General features: G+C 37.6%; 1 protein-coding gene across 1 annotated transcript in view; it reads right to left on the reverse strand.

Moving 5' to 3' along the window:
* The window catches only part of LOC130855995 (phospholipid scramblase 4-like), a 58,917-nt gene that overhangs the window by 27,568 nt on the left and 10,720 nt on the right, over nucleotides 1-20,629 (reverse strand). Inside the window, exons 4-7 of the mRNA XM_057740157.1 lie at nucleotides 18,639-18,681; nucleotides 17,509-17,720; nucleotides 15,676-15,837; nucleotides 8,887-9,045 (exon numbers count right to left, since the gene is read on the reverse strand). Coding sequence (XP_057596140.1) covers nucleotides 8,887-9,045; nucleotides 15,676-15,837; nucleotides 17,509-17,720; nucleotides 18,639-18,681 — 576 coding nt within the window. The remainder of the gene's footprint in view (nucleotides 1-8,886; nucleotides 9,046-15,675; nucleotides 15,838-17,508; nucleotides 17,721-18,638; nucleotides 18,682-20,629) is intronic.

Here is a 20,629-nt window from a genome sequence, read left to right on the forward strand (position 1 = left end):
ATGAAAAAGAAAGGAAAGAAACCATAAGAAAAATAAATAAAACTAAAAGCTGGTTCTTTGAGAAAATTAACAGAATTGATAAACCGTTAGCCAGACTCATAAAGAAAAAAAGGGAAAAGGTGCAAATCAACAGAATTAGAAATGAAAAAGGAGAAGTAACAACGGACACCTCAGAAATACAAAACATCATGAGAGACTACTACAAGCAACTATATGCCAATCAATTGGATAACCTGGAAGAAATGGATCAATTGTTAGAAAAATACAACCTTCCAAGACTCAACCAGGAAGAAATAGAAACCATGAACAGACCAATCACAAGTACGGAAATTGAGGCAGTGATTAAAAATCTCCCAACACACAAAAGCCCAGGACCAGATGGGTTCACGGGCGAATTCTATCAAACATTTCGAGAAGAGTTAACACCTATCCTTCTCAAACTCTTCCAAAATATTGCAGAAGGCAGAACACTCCCAAACTCATTCTGCGAGGCTACCATCACCCTGATACCAAAACCAGGCAAAGATGTCACAAAAAAAGAAAACTACAGACCAATATCACTGATGAATAGAGATGCAAAAATCCTCAACAAAATACTAGCTAACAGACTCCAACAGCACATTAAAACAATCATACACCATGATCAAGTGGGGTTTATCCCTGGGATGCAAGGATTCTTCAATATATGCAAATCAATCAACGTGATACATCATATCAACAAATTGAAGGATAAAAACCATATGATCATCTCAATAGATGCAGAAAAAGCTTTTGACAAAGTTCAACATCCATTTATGATAAAAGCTCTCCAGAAAATGGGCATAGAAGGAAATTGCCTCAACATAATAAAAACCATATATGAAAAACCAAAAGCCAACATCGTTCTCCATGGGGAAAAACTGGAAGAATTCCCTCTAAGAACAGGAACAAGACAAGGGTGTCCACTCTCACCACTATTATTCAACATAGTTTTGGAAGTTTTAGCCACAGCAATCAGAGAAGAAAAAGAAATCAAAGGAATCCAAATTGGAAAAGAAGAAGTAAAATTGTCACTCTTTGCAGATGACATGATATTATATATAGAAAACCCTAAAGACTCTACCAGAAAACTGCTAGCACTCATTGATGAGTTTAGTAAAGTAGCAGGATACAAAATGAATGCACAGAAATCTCTTGCATTCCTATACACTAACAACGGAAGAGCAGAAAGAGAAATTAAGGACACTCTCCCATTCACCATTGCAACAAAAAGAATACAATACCTAGGAATAAACCTGCCTAAGGAGGCCAAAGATCTGTATGCAGAAAACTTTAAGACATTGATGAAAGAAATCCAAGACGACACAAACAGATGGAGGGACATACCATGTTCCTGGATTGGAAGAATCAACATCGTGAAAATGTCTGTACTACCCAAAGCAATTTACAGATTCAATGCAATCCCCATCAAATTACCAATGGCATTTTTCACAGAACTAGAGCAAGAAATCTTACGATTTGTATGGAAACGCAAAAGACCCCAAATAGCCAAAGCAATCTTGAGAAGGAAAAATGGAGTTGGTGAAATCAGGCTTCCTGACTTCAAACTATACTACAAGGCCATAGTGATCAAGACAGCATGGTACTGGCACAAAAATAGAAAGGAAGATCAATGGAATAGAATAGAGAACTCAGAAGGAAGCCCAAACACATAGGGGCACCTTATCTTTGACAAAGGAGGCACGAGTATACAATGGAAAAAAGACAGCCTCTTCAGTAAGTGGTGCTGGGAAAATTGGACAGCAACATGTAAAAGAATGAAATTAGAACACTTCCTAACACCATACACAAAAATAAACTCCAAATGGATTAAAGACCTACATGTAAGGCCAGACACTATAAAACTCCTCGAGGAAAACATAGGCAGAACACTCTATGACATCCATCAAAGCAAGATCCTTTTGGACCCACCTCCTAGAATCATGGGAATAAAATCAAGAATAAACAAATGGGACCTCATGAAACTTAAAAGCTTTTGCACAGTGAAAGAAACCATAAACAAGACTAAAAGGCAACCCTCAGAATGGGAAAAAATAATTGCCTATGAAACAACGGACAAAGGATTAACCTCCAATATATACAAGCAGCTCATGAAGCTTCATACCAAAAAAGCAAATAACCCAATCCACAAATGGGCAGAAGACCTAAATAGACATTTCTCCAAAGAAGACATACAGATGGCCAACACACACATGAAAAGATGCTCAACATCACTCATCATCAGAGAAATGCAAGTCAAAGCCGCAATGAGGTATCATCTCACACCGATCAGAATGGCCATCATCACAAAATCTGGAAACAACAAATGTTGGAGAGGGTGTGGAGAAAAGGGAACTCTCCTGCACTGTTGGTGGGACTGTAAGTTGGTACAGCCACTATGGAAAACAATTTGGAGGTTCTTTAAAAAACTACAAATAGAACTACCATATGATCCAGTAATCCCACTCCTGGGCATATACCCAAAGAAAACAATAATCCCAAAAGAAACTTGTACCATAATGTTTATTGCAGCACTCTTTACAATAGCCAGGACATGGAAGCAACTGAAATGCCCATCAACAAATGAATGGATACAGAAGATGTGGCATATATATACAATGGAATATTACTCAGCTATAAAAAGGGATGAGATGGAGCTATATGTAATGAGGTGGATAGAACTACAATCTGTCATACAGAGTGAAGTAAGTCAGAAAGAGAAGGACAAATATTGTATGCTAACTCACATATACGGAATCTAAAAATGGTACTGATGAACTCAGTGACAAGAACAAGGCTGCAGATACAGAGAATGGACTGGAGAACTCGAGGTATGGGAGAGGGCGGCGGGTGAAGGGGAAGCTGAGACGAAGCGAGAGAGTAGCACAGACATATATATACTACCAAGTGTAAAACAGTCAGTGGGAAGTTGTTGTATGGCAAAGGGAGTCCAGCTCGAGGATGGAAGACGCCTTAGAGGACTGGGGCGGGGAGGGTGGGGGGACTCGGGGTGGGGGAGTCAAGGAAGGGAGGGAATACGGGGATATGTGTATGGGAACAGATGATTGAAACTGGTGTACCCCCCAAATAAAAAATTAAAATAAAAAAACTCTCAAAAAAAAAAAAAAAAAAGAATCAAGAAAGAGGGAGAGAAATGGAGCACTGGGAACTACCAGTATGAAGGATGTTACTTCCTATTTATTATTAAGTATAACAACATGCCACATTATAAGAATCTATTTGCAAATAACCTAGTCTGCTTATAATTTGACAAGAATATGCCCTAGGAAAAAAATTTCAAAAAACCCAATTAGGTTATTCTATTTTAAATAAATTGCTCAGTTAAATTAATTGATTCTTGGACATTTTTTACAATAATAGTTTGGCTCATGATGTACATATTTAGAAAACATGTTTGTTAAGAGATGTATCTTTTAGTATTATGTTTAGGTGCAAGTAATGGAGACACAGAACAAGATATAAGTTACATGAAAGTCTGCCACACTGGGCAGGTCTAGGAATCATATAATATCTTTACATTAGCTCTATTAGCCCTAAGGAGTTCTTAGGAACCCAGGCTTTCCCTACCTTGTTGCTCAACTATTCATGGTTTTCATTCCCCAAATCATCTCATATCCCAGAAAAGATGTCCCCTGGAACGAGGAAAGGTTCTCCCTGGAATCGGGAAAGACTCAAACAGAGGCAAATGGTGTGTGCCAACTATCTTTTAAAAGAGTTTCCACAATTCACTTCTGGTAGCCCAAATTTTACCATGTCATCACACCTAGTTGCATAGTAGGATGGGAAATTTTCTCTTTATTCCAAGTTTCATGTGAAATCAATGAAATCGCAGGTTATGATATTAACAAAAGACTTAACAGACAAGCTCACCTGTACCACAATTACTCTCCACTCCTGAAATTTCCGTGTAAAGACAGTGGCTCTAGAGAATACACCTGACCCTTTCTGTCCCTCATTTGCTTGCCTCAGGGAACAGGGATGAGTTATTGGACTGGTGAGACTGAAAGAAGCAGCTGGGTAGGAGTAGTTCAGCCCTGTTTTATCTTTGACTGTCTTCCAAGAGACAGCCTGTCTGCAGGGAGCATACATTCCTAGCTCCTCCATGGAGTAAAGTTTATAGTGGTAGGCCTCCATAAGAAAGGACTGTGGTTTTTTACCTCTGCCTGAGACAGGAAGAGTAAATCTCAATCTGCATCCTTCTACAAATCTATTGCAGTAAGTCCCCTACATATGAATGAGTTCTGTTCTGAGAGCACGTTCATAAGTCCAATTTGTCTTAAGTCCAACAAAGTTAGCCTAGGTACCCAACTAACACAATCGGCTATATAGTACTGTACTGTAATAGGTTTATAATACTTTTCACACAAATAATACGTAAAAAACAAACACAAAAAATAAACATGTTTAATCTTGAATACAGTACCTTGAAAAGTACAGTAGTACAGTACAACAGCTGGCATACAAGGGCTGGCATCGACAAGAAGAGTTACTGACTGGAGGAGGGGGAGGAGGCAGGAGATGGTAGAGCTGAAGGATCGTCAGCAACAGGAGACAGAGGACAAGCTGCAGTGTCACTCACGCCTGATGTTGATGGCACAGGTTCTGGTTCCTTGCTGGAACCAGATGCACGTTTGCATCTTTGAAAGTTCACAACTTGAAGGTTCGTATGTGGGGGACTTGCTATGTTCCCCAAGAACATAACCATGTCCTCTCAACGGTTTTGTCAGGATAAAGATAATATGTTTCTCACTCCTGTGTCTCTCAATTGATTTTATTTTCTGACAAAGAACAGTCATAGTACAAAGTGACCTCTCAAAATTCAAAAAATATGAACACATTCTCTCTTAGGACATTATAAAGCTATTAGTGAAGAAAACGGCACAAACTCCCCCTGATACCCATGCCCAGGCAGGTGCTGTAGCCATATCCCAAACAAGTGTCATGGATTACATGGAGACAGAAACATACGGAGACATACAGAACAGAGAAACATATACAAACACAAAAAAACATAAAAAATGGAAATGTTACAATTGATGAAAAAATAAAAATAAACTCAAGGAAATAGTGTAGCAGTCCCCATAATAATTTTCATAGCTGATTATGAATCTGCCAGACCCCTGAATAAAATATTCCCACATCCCCAGGCATATCTTCGGTCAGGCCAGCAGGAAGGCTGGGTCACATCTGGGCAGAGTTGTATCTTACTGCCCATTAGATATATTTCTCTTCTCTTAATCAAGGTAATGGTTTGATTCTGTCTGTGCTCAATCTGATATTGTGCCACCAATAATTAAACCACCTCAATGCAAGTAAATCTGTCAAATGCTAAATATCCCTTTACAAAAAAAATCTAAAAGTAGATATATTAGTAAAGAAATTAAACTCAAATGTAAATGCCAGCTATGAAAGTAAAGATACAAATATATCAGTGTTTGAAATAAAATAAACCTCTATGTTATCCATAAGACATTTTTAAAGTTTTTGTTTTTGTAACAGAGTAATTTGATTCTTCCTTCACAGTTAGAGGATTGCTGTGAGATCACTCTGGATTATTGAAAGGGGGTCTATTTGCATGTGCTTAAAATAATTTAGAATAATTATTAATTAAAATGCCATTGTTATGAAAGTACCTTGAAATGTTTTAAATCAAATTTTTGGTGTGGTTGCAAGAATACTGGACAAAAAAGGGGGATGTGTAATCATAGTTCTGGTTCTACTACTAATTTCCAGTGTAACTTTGGATACATGAACTAGGCCTTTTCAGCTTTCTAATTTGCACATTAGAATGTAGAGTAGATAGTCCTCAATGTTCCTCTAACTCTAAAATTCTTTGCTTCTATTCATTAAGATGTACTGATTAGAACTAGCATAATTTTGGCTAAGAAAATGATTACATTTTAGTAAAAAAAGCTATGAGCTAGTGCTGCCCCCTTTTGTAGGCTTGTTTTATTCAGTTTTATGTGGAGAGGGCGGAAAAGGCTGCCAGCAGCAATAACTTTAAGAAAAAACAGATAAATATTTTTTCATTTTAATCATTCTATCTGGCATCCCTCATCTGCCTATCCTTGCATAAGCCAGAGTTTCTAAAATTGTCTATTTTCTAAATCTGTTTTGCTTATTTTTAACAACAAAAAAAAGAGTAAACAATGTTCAATGACTGTTAGTGAAGAAAACTGACTAAACATGCTCTTGAAATTTTCAGGAAAAACATGGTTTCAGCAATTTCTCCAAAATAACATTTTTCTGTGTCCTGGATCATAAAACAGTTGCTACCATATTAACTGAATGATGTTTTACCTAATAAAACAGTAGTGGAAACAAACATTTTCAGACGATCTGAAATTCCATATGAATTCCATGTGAAGAAAATTATTTTAATTGTTATGTTAATGTTTGAACATTCTTCCTATGTTCTTGGCACTAAAATCTGTGTCCCTTTTCACAACTATGTCACTTCCATTTCTGGCAATGTGCAAAGTAGTTAATGTGAAAATCTAAAAGTGCTGACTAGAGTACAGTTGATTCCTGAACAATGCAGACAGTGGGAGCACTGGCCCTCTGTGTAGTCAAAAATCCGCATATAACTTTACAGTTCTGCATCCATGGATTCAACCAAGTGTATCACATGCAGTACTGTACTCCATATTTATTGAAGCAATTTGCATACAAGTGGACCTGCAGTCCAAACCCTTGTTGTTTAAGGGACAACTGCATAATTAAAACCTATTTCCATGCAAAGCTAAACTCGTAGGAAAGTTAGAGAAATCTGTGCAGCAAAAAGTAAGAAAAAAATCTGAAAATTCTGAGCGTTACACAAACATTTTCTTTGGCTTCTAAGAGCTGCCAATCTTCCTTAGCGAGGCGATTTGATTTCACCAATTGTGGCAAGGCAGTGGGCCTGAGGATTAAATGTACTGTAATAGAAACCCCCCCAATAAAGTGGGAACACTCAAAGGGACACAACCCAGTATAAAGGATAGACTAGAAAAAATTTACCCATTGGCAGATGAGGATTAATAAAAAGCCTGACTGCACTGGCCTGTGCCAGAGGCAGGGAAAAAACTGACCACTGAGAATTCATAATCAAGATTTGTATTTGTTTAAGGGTTCATATTTAAAACACATATAGAACTTGGCAAGCACCAAACTGACAGAATAACATAAAAAGTGTCTTCAGTTGGCTGCATCCCTGGGACACCAGCAGAAGGAAAAGCAAACTGCTCTGAGAGAGCACACCCTCACACAAGACCTCCTCGCAGCCTCATGGGCTTCCAGAGGCAACATGCCACTATTTTACTCTACTTCTCTTCCCCTGTGTTAACACAGAAAGAAACCAAATATCACACAGAGATGAAAGAGGCACATGGCACAGTGGTTTAGGGTGTAGCCTCTGGAGCCACCTTTAATAGTGGCTTTTGGACATTTAGCTAACCGGACGACTCTGAACAAGATATCTAACCTCAGTTTTCTCATCTCTAAAATGGGAATCATCATAGTAATTTATCTAACATATAAGAATTAAATGAGTCACTATATGGAAAGCAGTGAGAACCAGAAACATACTTAGAATATAGCAAGCACGAGAATGTGCCAGCTGCTGTTACCACTGTTAGCATCATTGTTATTATAAGTAATCGGTTACATTAGCCCACCTATTTCATCATTAGGATTTTTTTTCCCTCCAAATTTATCCAAATGCATATTCATCTGGCCTGCAATTAAATTTTAAGGTAAACCTGGCAACTATATATACAAAAAATTTCACACGACTGGTCCTTTGTTGAGAAGCAGCAAAACTAAGAACCATAGGAAAATGTAATGGGCAACCATTAAGCTATCTAATTGTACAACGTGTTTAGAACTTACTATTTTTTTAAAGTTACACTTGTATATAGGTTTCCAGTGTAAATCACTTGCCTTATAATGTATGTTAGTGTACCCATATTTTGGTTCTGTAGAATCCAGAAAATGTTACACGGATAGATGCTCTAAGATACACACAAGGTTGAGTAAACTGAATACAACTTTAACCTCAAGAGTGATGCATCACAGTCATCCCAGCCCTAGCACCTCCCCCTGCTCCTCTACACACACCAGTGACACTGACCAGCAGCCTACTCTGAGGGACTCGGAAAACAGGGTTAGGACAGGCTGCCTCACCAAGTTTCTTTTGGAACTTTGAGACTCATGAGCTCAACAAGTTCTTCTGTCAGCTAAATTCTACCTGTTCTGCATCCCCTCTTCCAGGACCTTTCATGTTTCTCCCTTTCTTTCCAACTCCTTTCATTACAATTACATCTGAGGAAAGAGATTCCTCAGCATCCCATTTGCCTACTGTGAGCTCCTAATGAATTTCACCTTTGTCTCTAAAAAATATGATTAACTGATACCTGTCTCACGATGTGGTTTTGAGAATCATATGATACAAATGTGCAAAATGATTAATTATATCAATAACTCTTGAGATTCATACTTTAATTACATATTACCTGCTTTACACTTGCTGAGGAATAGAGTACTATTCTGTTCATCTTTGAGTCTCCTTAAATACCTAGCAATGTCTTACAAATAACAGGACTTTTATTCATCAGCCATTCATTCATTCAACATTCATTGAGCATTTCAGATGTACTAGACACTGTCCTTGGCTTCAGTGTAGGTTAATAACCAAAATTTGTTGACTGACCTTTTCAACTGAATGTTGTCACAAGTCATGTACCTAGTGAGTGGCAGAGCCAGGAGGCATCCTAGTTCTCACATCTATTCCCTTCTCAGCACTCTGTACCGTTACGTCTCATCAGAAAGGATAACATTTTCAGGATAACTCAAAAGTGGCAGACTTACAATGAGGAAGCAAGCTCCAAATATTATGGCTTTCATCGTCACATCCAGGTCTAATGGGAAGTGAATTTCAAAGTGGTCAGCATCGCTCATTGCTGATAACACACCATTCCACTTCTGAGTAATACTGCTGATACTGGATCCACCATCAAGTGACTTGACCTAGAAAGACAAGAATGAGACTTTGTGATGATTGAAAGGTGTAAAAATGCATGTTTTAATCTTCTAATTAGAAGCAGTTTTTATTGAGATAGCATAAAAACAGTGCATGAAAGGGACATAGAAGTTATGTCATTTCAAATGAGTAAAGGGTTAAGGGTTAAGAAGGGCTAGGTACTATGCAACTAGTTAAGAGCCAAGCTGGACTACATCTTACAATGATAAGGCCAATGCTTTTGCTTCATCCTTAAGTGAAGCATGAGGGGAAACTTGTGTCAAGAGGTAGGATGTGAACTAATTCCCCAATTTTTCTCAACATAGCAAAAGATTAGGACTGGGGATTGGGAGGAATCTCCTCCAGTTCAGGAAGCCACATGAAAAAGCAAGGAGGTATGGTGCTGTGCACTTCATAAACTCCATACAATCACACAAACTTTTGGAGGCTAAAAGGTGTCCTAGGACACCAAAAGGACTTCTGCTTCTAAAAGGGGGACCCTGGCATTTGCTATAGGGTAAATATGCTAATATCATTTGGTCATGGGAATAATACACTCCTTCTTCCCCACATTTTAGTTTATCCATATTTTCTCTTTGCTACAATGGCCTTTTTTTTTTTTATCTTGTTTATTTTTTATTTTTGGGGGTACACCAGGTTCAATCATCTGTTTTTATACACATATCCACATATTCCCTCCCTTCCTTGACTTCCCCCCCCCTCGAGTCCCCCCCCACCCTCCCCGCCGCAGTCCTCTAAGGCATCTTCCATCCTCGAGTTGGACTCCCTTTGTTATACAACAACTTCCCACTGACTGTTTTACAGTTGGTAGTATATATATGTCTGTGCTACTCTCTCGCTTTGTCTCAGTTTCCCCTTCACCCGCCACCCCCTCCCATACCTCGAGTTCTCCAGTCCATTCTCTGTATCTGCATCCTTGTTCTTGTCACTGAGTTCATCAGTACCATTTTTAGATTCCGTATATGTGAGTTAGCATACAATATTTGTCCTTCTCTTTCTGACTTACTTCACTCTGTATGACAGATTGTAGTTCTATCCACCTCATTACATATAGCTCCATCTCATCCCTTTTTATAGCTGAGTAATATTCCATTGTATATATATGCCACATCTTCTGTATCCATTCATTTGTTGATGGGCATTTCAGTTGCTTCCATGTCCTGGCTATTGTAAAGAGTGCTGCAATAAACATTATGGTACAAGTTTCTTTTGGGATTATGGTTTTCTTTGGGTATATGCCCAGGAGTGGGATGACTGAATCATATGGTAGTTCTATTTGTAGTTTTTTAAGGAACCTCCAAATTGTTTTCCCTAGTGGCTGTACCAACTTACAGTCCCACCAACAGTGCAGGAGAGTTCCCTTTTCTCCACACCCTCTCCAACATTTGTTGTTTCCAGATTTTCTGATGATGGCCATTCTGACTGGTGTGAGGTGATACCTCATTGTGGCTTTGACTTGCATTTCTCTGATGATGAGTGATGTTGAGCATCTTTTCATGTGTGTGTTGGCCATCTGTATGTCTTCTTTGGAGAAATGTCTATTTAGGTCTTCTGCCCATTTGTGGATTGGGTTATTTGCTTTTTTGGTATGAAGCTTCATGAGCTGCTTGTATATTTTGGAGGTTAATCCTTTGTCCGTTGTTTCATAGGCAATTATTTTTTCCCATTCTGAGGGTTGCCTTTTAGTCTTGTTTATGGTTTCTTTCACTGTGCAAAAGCTTTTAAGTTTCATGAGGTCCCATTTGTTTATTCTTGATTTTATTCCCATGATTCTAGGAGGTGGGTCCAAAAGGATCTTGCTTTGATGGATGTCATAGAGTGTTCTGCCTATGTTTTCCTCGAGGAGTTTTATAGTGTCTGGCCTTACATGTAGGTCTTTAATCCATTTGGAGTTTATTTTTGTGTATGGTGTTAGGAAGTGTTCTAATTTCATTCTTTTACATGTTGCTGTCCAATTTTCCCAGCACCACTTACTGAAGAGGCTGTCTTTTTTCCATTGTATACTCGTGCCTCCTTTGTCAAAGATAAGGTGCCCCTATGTGTTTGGGCTTCCTTCTGAGTTCTCTATTCTATTCCATTGATCTTCCTTTCTATTTTTGTGCCAGTACCATACTGTCTTGATCACTATGGCCTTGTAGTATAGTTTGAAGTCAGGAAACGTTATTCCACCAACTCCATTTTTCCTTCTCAAGATTGCTTTGGCTATTCAGGGTCTTTTGCATTTCCATACAAATCGTAAGATTTCTTGCTCTAGTTCTGTGAAAAATGCCATTGGTAATTTGATGGGGATTGCATTGAATCTGTAAATTGCTTTGGGTAGTACAGACATTTTCACGATGTTGATTCTTCCAATCCAGGAACATGGTATGTCCCTCCATCTGTTTGTGTCGTCTTGGATTTCTTTCATCAATGTCTTAAAGTTTTCTGCATACAGATCTTTGGCCTCCTTAGGCAGGTTTATTCCTAGGTATTGTATTCTTTTTGTTGCAATGGTGAATGGGAGAGTGTCCTTAATTTCTCTTTCTGCTCTTCCGTTGTTAGTGTATAGGAATGCAAGAGATTTCTGTGCATTCATTTTGTATCCTGCTACTTTACTAAACTCATCAATGAGTGCTAGCAGTTTTCTGGTAGAGTCTTTAGGGTTTTCTATATATAATATCATGTCATCTGCAAAGAGTGACAATTTTACTTCTTCTTTTCCAATTTGGATTCCTTTGATTTCTTTTTCTTCTCTGATTGCTGTGGCTAAAACTTCCAAAACTATGTTGAATAATAGTGGTGAGAGTGGACACCCTTGTCTTGTTCCTGTTCTTAGAGGGAATTCTTCCAGTTTTTCCCCATGGAGAACGATGTTGGCTTTTGGTTTCTCACATATGGCTTTTATTATGTTGAGGTAATTTCCTTCTATGCCCATTTTCTGGAGAGCTTTTATCATAAATGGATGTTGAACTTTGTCAAAAGCTTTTTCTGCATCTATTGAGATGATCATATGGTTTTTATCCTTCAATTTGTTGATATGATGTATCACATTGATTGATTTGCGTATATTGAAGAATCCTTGCATCCCAGGGATAAACCCCACTTGATCATGGTGTATGATTGTTTTAATGTGCTGTTGCAGTCTGTTAGCTAGTATTTTGTTGAGGATTTTTGCATCTCTATTCATCAGTGATATTGGTCTGTAGTTTTCTTTTTTTGTGACATCTTTGCCTGGTTTTGGTATCAGGGTAATGGTAGCCTCGCAGAATGAGTTTGGGAGTGTTCTGCCTTCTGCAATATTTTGGAAGAGTTTGAGAAGGACAGGTGTTAACTCTTCTCGAAATGTTTGATAGAATTCGCCCGTGAACCCATCTGGTCCTGGGCTTTTGTGTGTTGGGAGATTTTTAATCACTGCCTCAATTTCCGTACTTGTGATTGGTCTGTTCATGGTTTCTATTTCTTCCTGGTTGAGTCTTGGAAGGTTGTATTTTTCTAACAATTGATCCATTTCTTCCAGGTTATCCAATTGATTGGCATATAGTTGCTTGTAGTAGTCTCTCATGATGTTTTGTATTTCTGAGGTGTCTGTTGTTACTTCTCCTGTTTCATTTCTAATTCTGTTGATTTGCATCTCCTCCCTTTTTTTCTTGATGAGTCTGGCTAATGGTTTATCAATTTTGTTAATCTTCTCAAAGAACCAGCTTTTAGTTTTATTTATTTTTCTTATGGTTTCTTTCCTTTCTTTTTCATTTATTTCTGCTCTGATCTTTATGATTTCTTTCCTTCTGCTCACTTTGGGGTTTCTTTGTTCTTCTTTCTCTAGTTGTTTGAGGTGTAAGGTTAGGTTGTTTATTCGATCATTTTCTTGTTTCTTAAGGTAGGACTGTATTGCTATAAACTTCCCTCTTAGAACTGCTTTTGCTGCGTCCCATAGGTTTTGGGTTGTTGTGTTTTCGTTGTCATTTGTTTCTAGATATTTTTTGATTTCCTCTTTGATTTCTTTAGTGATTCCTTGGTTGTTTAAGAGTGAATTGTTTAGCCTCCATGTGTTTGTATTTTTTGCAGTTTTTTCCTGTAATTGATATCTAGTCTCATGGCGTTGTGGTCTGAGAAGATGCTCGATATGATTTCAATTTTCTTGAATTTGCTGAGGTTTGATTTGTGACCCAAGATGTGATCTATCCTGGAAAATGTTCCATGTGCACTTGAGAAGAAAGTGTAGTCTGTCGTTTTTGGATGGAATGTCCTATAAATATCAATTAAGTCGAGATGGTCTAATGTGTCATTTAAAGCTTGTGTGTCCTTATTTATTTTCTGTTTGGATGATCTGTCCATTGATGTGAGTGGGGTGTTCAAGTCTCCCACTATTATTGTGTTACTGTCGATGTCCCCTTTTATAGCTGTTAGCATTTGCCTTATGTATTGAGGTGCTCCTATATTGGGGGCATAGATATTTACCATTGTGATATGTTCTTCTTGAATGGATCCCTTGATCATTATGTAGTGTCCTTCCTTGTCTCTTTTAATGGTCTTTACTTTCAAGTCTAATTTGTCTGATATGAGTGTTGCTACTCCAGCTTTCTTTTGACTTCCATTTGCATGGAATATCTTTTTTCCATCCCTTGAGTTTCAGTCTATATGTATCACTTGCTCTGAAGTGGGTTTCTTGTAGGCAGCATATAGAAGGGTCTTGTGTTTGTATCCATTCAGCCAGTCTGTGTCTTTTGGTTGGAGCATTTAATCCATTGACATTTAAAGTGATTATTGACATGTGTGTTCCAATTACCATTTTCTGAATTGTTTTGGGTTTGTTTTTGTAGGTGTTTTCCTTTTCTTGGGTGTCCTACTTAGAGAAGTTCCTTTAGCACTTGTTGTAAGGCTGGTTTGGTGGTGCTGAATTCTCTTCACTTTTGCTTGTCTGGAAAGCTTTTGCTTTCTCCCTCAAATCTGAATGAGATTCTTGCTGGGTAGAGTATTCTTGGCTGTAGGTTTCTCTCTTTCAGGACTTTCAGTATATCCTGCCATTCCCTTCTGGCCTGCAGAGTTTCTGTAGAGAGGTCAGCTGTTATCCTGATGGGTCTTCCCTTATATGTTGTTTGTTGCTTTTCTCTTGCTGCTTTTAATATTTTTTCTTTGTGTTTAATTGTCGTTAGTTTGATTAATATGTGTCTTGGTGTATTTCTCCTTGGGTTTATTCTGTATGGGACTCTCTGTGCTTCTTGGACTTGGTGAATTATTTCCTTTCCCATGTTGGGGAAGTTTTCCACTATAACCTCTTCAAATATTTTCTCAGACCCTTTCTTGTTTTCTTCTTCTTCTGGGATGCCTATAATTCGAATGTTGGTACATTTAAGGTTATCACTGAGGTCTCTGAGACTGTCTTCTAATCTTTTTATTCTTTTTTCTTTTTCCTGCTCTGTGGCGTTTATTTCCCCCATTCTATCATCCAACTCACTTATTCGTTCTTCTGCCTCAGTCATTCTGCTGGTTATAGCATCTAGAGTATTTTTAATTTCAGTTATTTTGTTATCCATTGCTGTTTGTTTTTCTGAATTCTTATGAATTGTTTCTTGTACTTTCTCTATTTTGTTATCGAGATTTTGTATCATTTTTACTATCATTACTCTAAATTCTTTTTCAGGCATTTTTCCTATTTCATCCTCATTTATTTGGTCTTGTGGGGTTTTTTCCTGCTCCTTTGCTTGCATGGTGTTTCTTTGTTTCCTCATGGTTGTCCAAACTTTTGGGGTTGCTTGTCCTGATACAGGTGAGCACGATACTGCTGGCTGAGAACCCTCCGTTTCCTGGTGACTTTGACTCTCCAACCCTCAGGACCAGGCTTTTAGTAATTCGAGGTGGGCGCAGGGCTCCTCTCCATACCGTCCACCAGCTTACTGTGAAAGGAAGTCTTCAGGCCAAGTTCTTCTAGTCCGACTCCGGGGGCGCAAAATCCACCAAATCAGCCACTGGAGGCATGCAGGACCCCCTTAAGAATGACGCCCGTGGTGCCATTCCTACTAGAACCAACCACCTTCGATACGTCCAAAATGGACCTAAGAAACCGCTCTGGAAAGAGGCCAACCAGGAACTCCTACAATGGCCTTTTTATCACATAAGCAATACTTGATGAACTGGATATACATGATGAATTTAGCTGGATTGTAAGGCATTCAGAAAGGAATCTTTAAAAAATCCAGGAAATATTTCTTTGAATTTCTTCTTCAAATTTGTTAGACAATAAGGAATTATTTGTAGCCACTGAAATAAAGGCAATGTTGTTTTTTTAACTGAAAAAATGTTATAATATGACCTGTTATGAGTTTTATCTGTATTAAAAAATAGATTAGGTCAGGCTATTTCTCTCATAAGATTTTTTAGTCTCCTTGTACCTTTATCAATTGCTGAAATCATAAAAAAATGCTCACATTTGGGAAAAATACCATGCAATCCATTAGCAATCTTTGAAAATGTTTTGATGTCAGCTGGTTAATTAACTGTTTCACCATACTACTATATTCATTTTGTAAGTCATATTATAAATTCATTTACTTGAGAAAGTGGGCTGAAATAAGATCATTCTGAGGTTGGCTAGCCCACGTAGAGAAAATCCTTAATACATTATTTTAACATTAGGTTACCTCAAAGACAGAATCCGAACCACAGCCATAGGTGGAGCATGGTCCATGCACTCTCATCACATTTTCTTTCTCCTCATTTTGGATGCTGTACACCACCCTGCACAGGTTCCAGTGTTTCACAACAAAGCCAATGGTGATGCCAGAAGGACACTGCACCTCCAGCTGCAAATGAAGCAATGACAGAGGTGAAGATGCTACATTTATACGTACACACACGCACACCACCTACATGTGTTTCTTAGCTTACTCAAGAGCTAGGGAAACGGTTTTGGGGAGAGAGAGTCCTCCATGGGTCTCTGGCACTTCACTTCTACACTTCAAGAATGTCTTTGCAGGGAGGAACTTTGAAGCATCAGGCCACATTTTTCTTCAGGACACAGAGGAGGCTTGTTACCACCTGCTGTAAAACAGCCAGTTCCCTTTCTAATTTTATTGTGGCTATGGTTATAAAAGGGAATTTTTGTGGTGCTAGAACTGTTGGGTATCTGTATTGTGGTGGTGGATACAGGAATCTACACAGGTGATAAAACTTCACAGAACTAAACACACACACATACACACACACACACCACGAATACAAGTAAAACTGAAGAAATCAGAAAAAAAAAATCTATCATGGGATAAATGTTCCATAAATTGAGCAGACTTGTCATTTTGATTAGCTTTACTACATCATGGCTTACTTTACTCTTAGAAGGCTGCACTTACAGAATATGAGAATAAAACCAAGCCATGAATATGAAGAAAAATTCTTAGTATATCCAAAAGGACCCAGGATTAGAAGTGAAGATCCATCCCAACTATAAAATTGTTATTATAAAAACAGTAATGATAAAGTATGACACCTGGAAACAACTAACATTTTTCGAACACTGTACTACATGCCAGGTGCTGTTCTAAGCAGTTAACATTTATTTACTATTTAATCTCCAAAAAAATCCAGGTGATAGGTACTACGCTTATCTCCATTTTATAGAAAATCAAAACACATAATTATTAAGTATCAGTATTTACTAAATGTTAATTTATTAATATAAATATATTAATTAATGTAAATATAGAAATTAATATTTATTTACATTAATAAATTAACATTTAGTAAATGCTGATACTTATACTATGTCTTTTAAAAGTAATTCTGCAGGGGCATTATTATACATATTTTATGTATAAGAACACTGGGGCCTAAAGAGGTTAAGTAAACTATACATTTAATTAGGTACATATCTAGAATTCAAAATTCTGCTTGGTCTCTATTTAAAACTTCTTTTCTTTTCCTTGCAGCAAACAGTCTTCCTAGAGCTGCACAGGCTGTAGAAGAGTAACAAACTGTGATGCAGAACATCCGCTTTCTAGTTCCGGTGCTGCCACCTGCCAAATGTAACACCATCATCAGGCACTTAAATCTTTTTGAACCACTCTTTATCTGCAGCAAGGTATGGGTTATGATGGGTAGTATAAACTTATCTAAAATCTCTTCTAATTCTAAAAGCATAAGTGTATGCTTAGCAATACCTTATCTAGGGATCCAAAGGTACATTAGATAAATGTGTGTGACTACTGTTCTAGGTGATAGGTAAATTTCTGACACAACTGATAGAATTGTGGTCACTGACTAAACAACTATAATCTGTGCTTGACCCACCAATTGCCACTGAAGAGCATGAACCCATAAGAAAAAGCCCTTTGTGATTTTCCCTAGGTGAAACAATTTGGTTTCCCCCTCCCCACCAGTCTTCTTCCATTCTGACTGGCAGAGCCAGGGGAAATCCCCTCCTCTGTCGTTTTGGAAGGATGAGGAAGAAACAATGGATTAGACTTCCATTCTCTGACCTCTTGTCCAGGGCAGGGACAACAGAAGTTGGTGCACCTGAAAGGTCTCTGCATTATCATGACTTCTCGGCCCACAGAGTCAGTGGCCCAGAGAATGAAGGGCCTCAGAGTCTCAGCATTCTGAATAAAGTCAGCTGTGTCTTCAGTTACAGTATAAACTATCCGGTCCAGATTGTTTTTAGCATGGTATCTATAATTCGTTTCAAAACCTGCTATCATTAAAAAACAAAATGAAAGGCATCTTAAATTAGAAGTAGTGAAAATGGTCCTCAAGAAGTATTCGTGCAGCATTTTTTAGGCTATAAAGAAAAACAGCTTTTTAAAAATTCTATTTGAAACATACATAATTGATTGGAGCATCAAAATATTTTTTAATCCTTATAAGTATTTAAATCCTTTAGAATTTAAAACATTTATTTTAAGGTCAAGGCAAAATGATTTAAAAATGTTTTTTTCACATCATAGCAAAGAGGGAAACCACATTGAATAAGACTGAACATATCTTATATAATACTTGTATTGCGAACACGACTTATAAAAATATTTTAATGAGATTATACATTGCATCATGAATTAGTCAGCTTGTGAACTGTGGTAAGATGATCAATGTCATTGCAACTTGCAAATACTGATGGAAAAAGAGCCAAGAGGAGTTAAAAGCTTTATGCTGCAGCCAAACAAATGTGTAGAGTTGTTGCTTTAAGGGTCAGGAATGCTTTACTGATAAAGGACAGGCTTCATGTTGACTGTCCTCATTCTTCCTACTTCCAAAGCAAGGGCCCTGGACTGGAATTCAGCAAATCTAGATTCTGCTTGTCTCTTGCTAAGTCATTTAGTTTTTCTGCTCTTTTTGCCCCCCATCTATAAAAGGTGAATGATGGTGTGGAGAGAATGACTAAGTGTAGGACCACATAATACATAAGATCTGATGATTACAAGATTTACAAATAAATAAAATTATACAAAATAATGCCCTTAGTTTCTAAAGGACAATCTTTCCTCTTTGAACCACTAAAAATTGATTAATCTAAAGAAGAAAGTGGATATTAGATAATTCTGATTCAAATGCTGATGATTCAAACTTCCATCTGATTCAAATACTGCTTAACGTTTTACTGGATTATACATACTTTTCAGAGGCTCAAAACGCTGAAGAACGTGTATGCTGTCCAGCTATTGGGATAGAAAAAAACAATTAGGAGAGACAGAAATAATAGAATTAAAACAAGTTAGTGTTAGAAAAGAGATGATGATAGATGTATTACAGCATATTAATTGATTTTTAAAGTGAATATAATTAATTAAATATATATTTTATCAAGTGAAATTAGCCTAACTGCACCTGATCATACAGTTATTAGTAGAGCTGTTCTGATACGAAAAACACTTTCCTCCAGTTCCACTGTAAAAGATTGAAACATTTATCTAAAATATCAGAAAATCACCTTCCCGTTACAGCAACCACACTGAGAAGAAGCTGTGTTGACCTAGATGGCTCCTAGCTCAGTTCCCTCAATCCCTACTCACTGATACCTTTGACATGTCTTCCACAGGCTGGAGTGGCAGGAAGTTCAGGAGGTTAACATGGACCAGCCACGGAAGAGCCAATTTTCTCAGTGGCTTAGGGAGAGTGAATCAGCCAATGAACCTTACACAGGAATGTCCAATTTTATATCATTTCGCAGATACTTCTGAGAGAGTAACATACTGATTGCCATTCACTTGAGTTACTAAACACCAAGATCTTCCCTTAGCGCACACTTTAATTAGGAAAAGGTTGGCAAGGGCAGGAAATGTGATGAGGATTAGGGCACAGGAGAGGAAAGGGAGGTTGGGAATACCATTATATAAACTGTTTATCTTAGTTTTACTTCAGGATTACTCCCAAGATGGACATTTGACAGGCCCATTATCAAATATACTTGAGTCCTTCTAGCAAAAGAAATCTCCTTGAGGATAGACTGACCATACTTTATACAATTTTACATCATTCCTAATCTGTGAACACAGAACATTGACTGAAATGCCATATTTCCTTAAATATTTGTTGTATAAGTTAATGAACAAGTTAATGAATTTGTTGAATAAGTTAATGAATAGATTTTGAAATGAATAAAACTGAAAGGGACTGAACTGAGCATGAATGTTTAGTCACGTGACTGATTACAGGCGGGGAGAGAGAACACAATCCATGCTTAATTCAAGACTTTTTCGTCTATGAAAACACAACCAGGTTGGGGGGGTTCTGAAAATGTCTTATAATTTTTCAAAAGGGGCCAGTAAAATGGTTGATTATCCCTCTAAAATTATTCTAGGATCTTAAAATCTAGGATTAAAAGATAAAACATATTCACGACTTGGTAAAATGTCCACTTGCTGGGCAAAATATCCTAAAGAAATGAAGCTCTTCAATGTGGAAGGAATTTACCCTATAACAAACTGTGGCTATTTAGGAGTACTTATTTGAGGAGTTAATGGAGTCCCTAGCAAACTCAGAAACCACATAATCCTGCTATATTGGACATAATTCCACTAATGGGTCCTGATAGGGATCTACGCATCCTCCACATAAGATCTCAGAAGCCTAAGGAAGACAGAGAAAGACGACTGGGGGTGTGCCTTCCACTCAAACCCAAGGAGGCATTTTAACTAAACAGCATCAATACAGTTCTCATCCATTCAGTGGTTCCTATGTGCCAGGAATTATGTTACATGTCAAAAATTCTCATAATGCCCAACAGGGTAGGGATAGTTAGTATTGCTACTATTTTATAAATGAAGAAATTGAAACACCAACAGGTTAAGAAATGTGTTCAAGGTTGCAGAACTAGTAGGGGATAAAGTCAGAATTTAAAACCATATTGTCTGGCTCCAAAGCCTGTTTTTTGTTTATTTCTGGTTTTGTTTTTTTAACTCAGACCATTTCTGAAAGGGAAAAGTGAACCCACCATAAGTATCATTTAACCTCTGTCAGGGTAATAGAAAAAGTTGAACAACTTTTAAAGTTGTACCATTTAAAAGAAAGGGAAATGGTCTAGGAGACCAAGGCTTGCAAGAACAAATTCCTGAATTATTGTGCAAATATAAAAAAGGTTTCCTAAAATATATTAACTATAAACAT

Source organism: Hippopotamus amphibius, chromosome 6 (genome assembly GCF_030028045.1).
Source record: "Hippopotamus amphibius kiboko isolate mHipAmp2 chromosome 6, mHipAmp2.hap2, whole genome shotgun sequence".
In the NCBI taxonomy this organism is placed as follows: Eukaryota; Metazoa; Chordata; class Mammalia; order Artiodactyla; family Hippopotamidae; genus Hippopotamus; species Hippopotamus amphibius.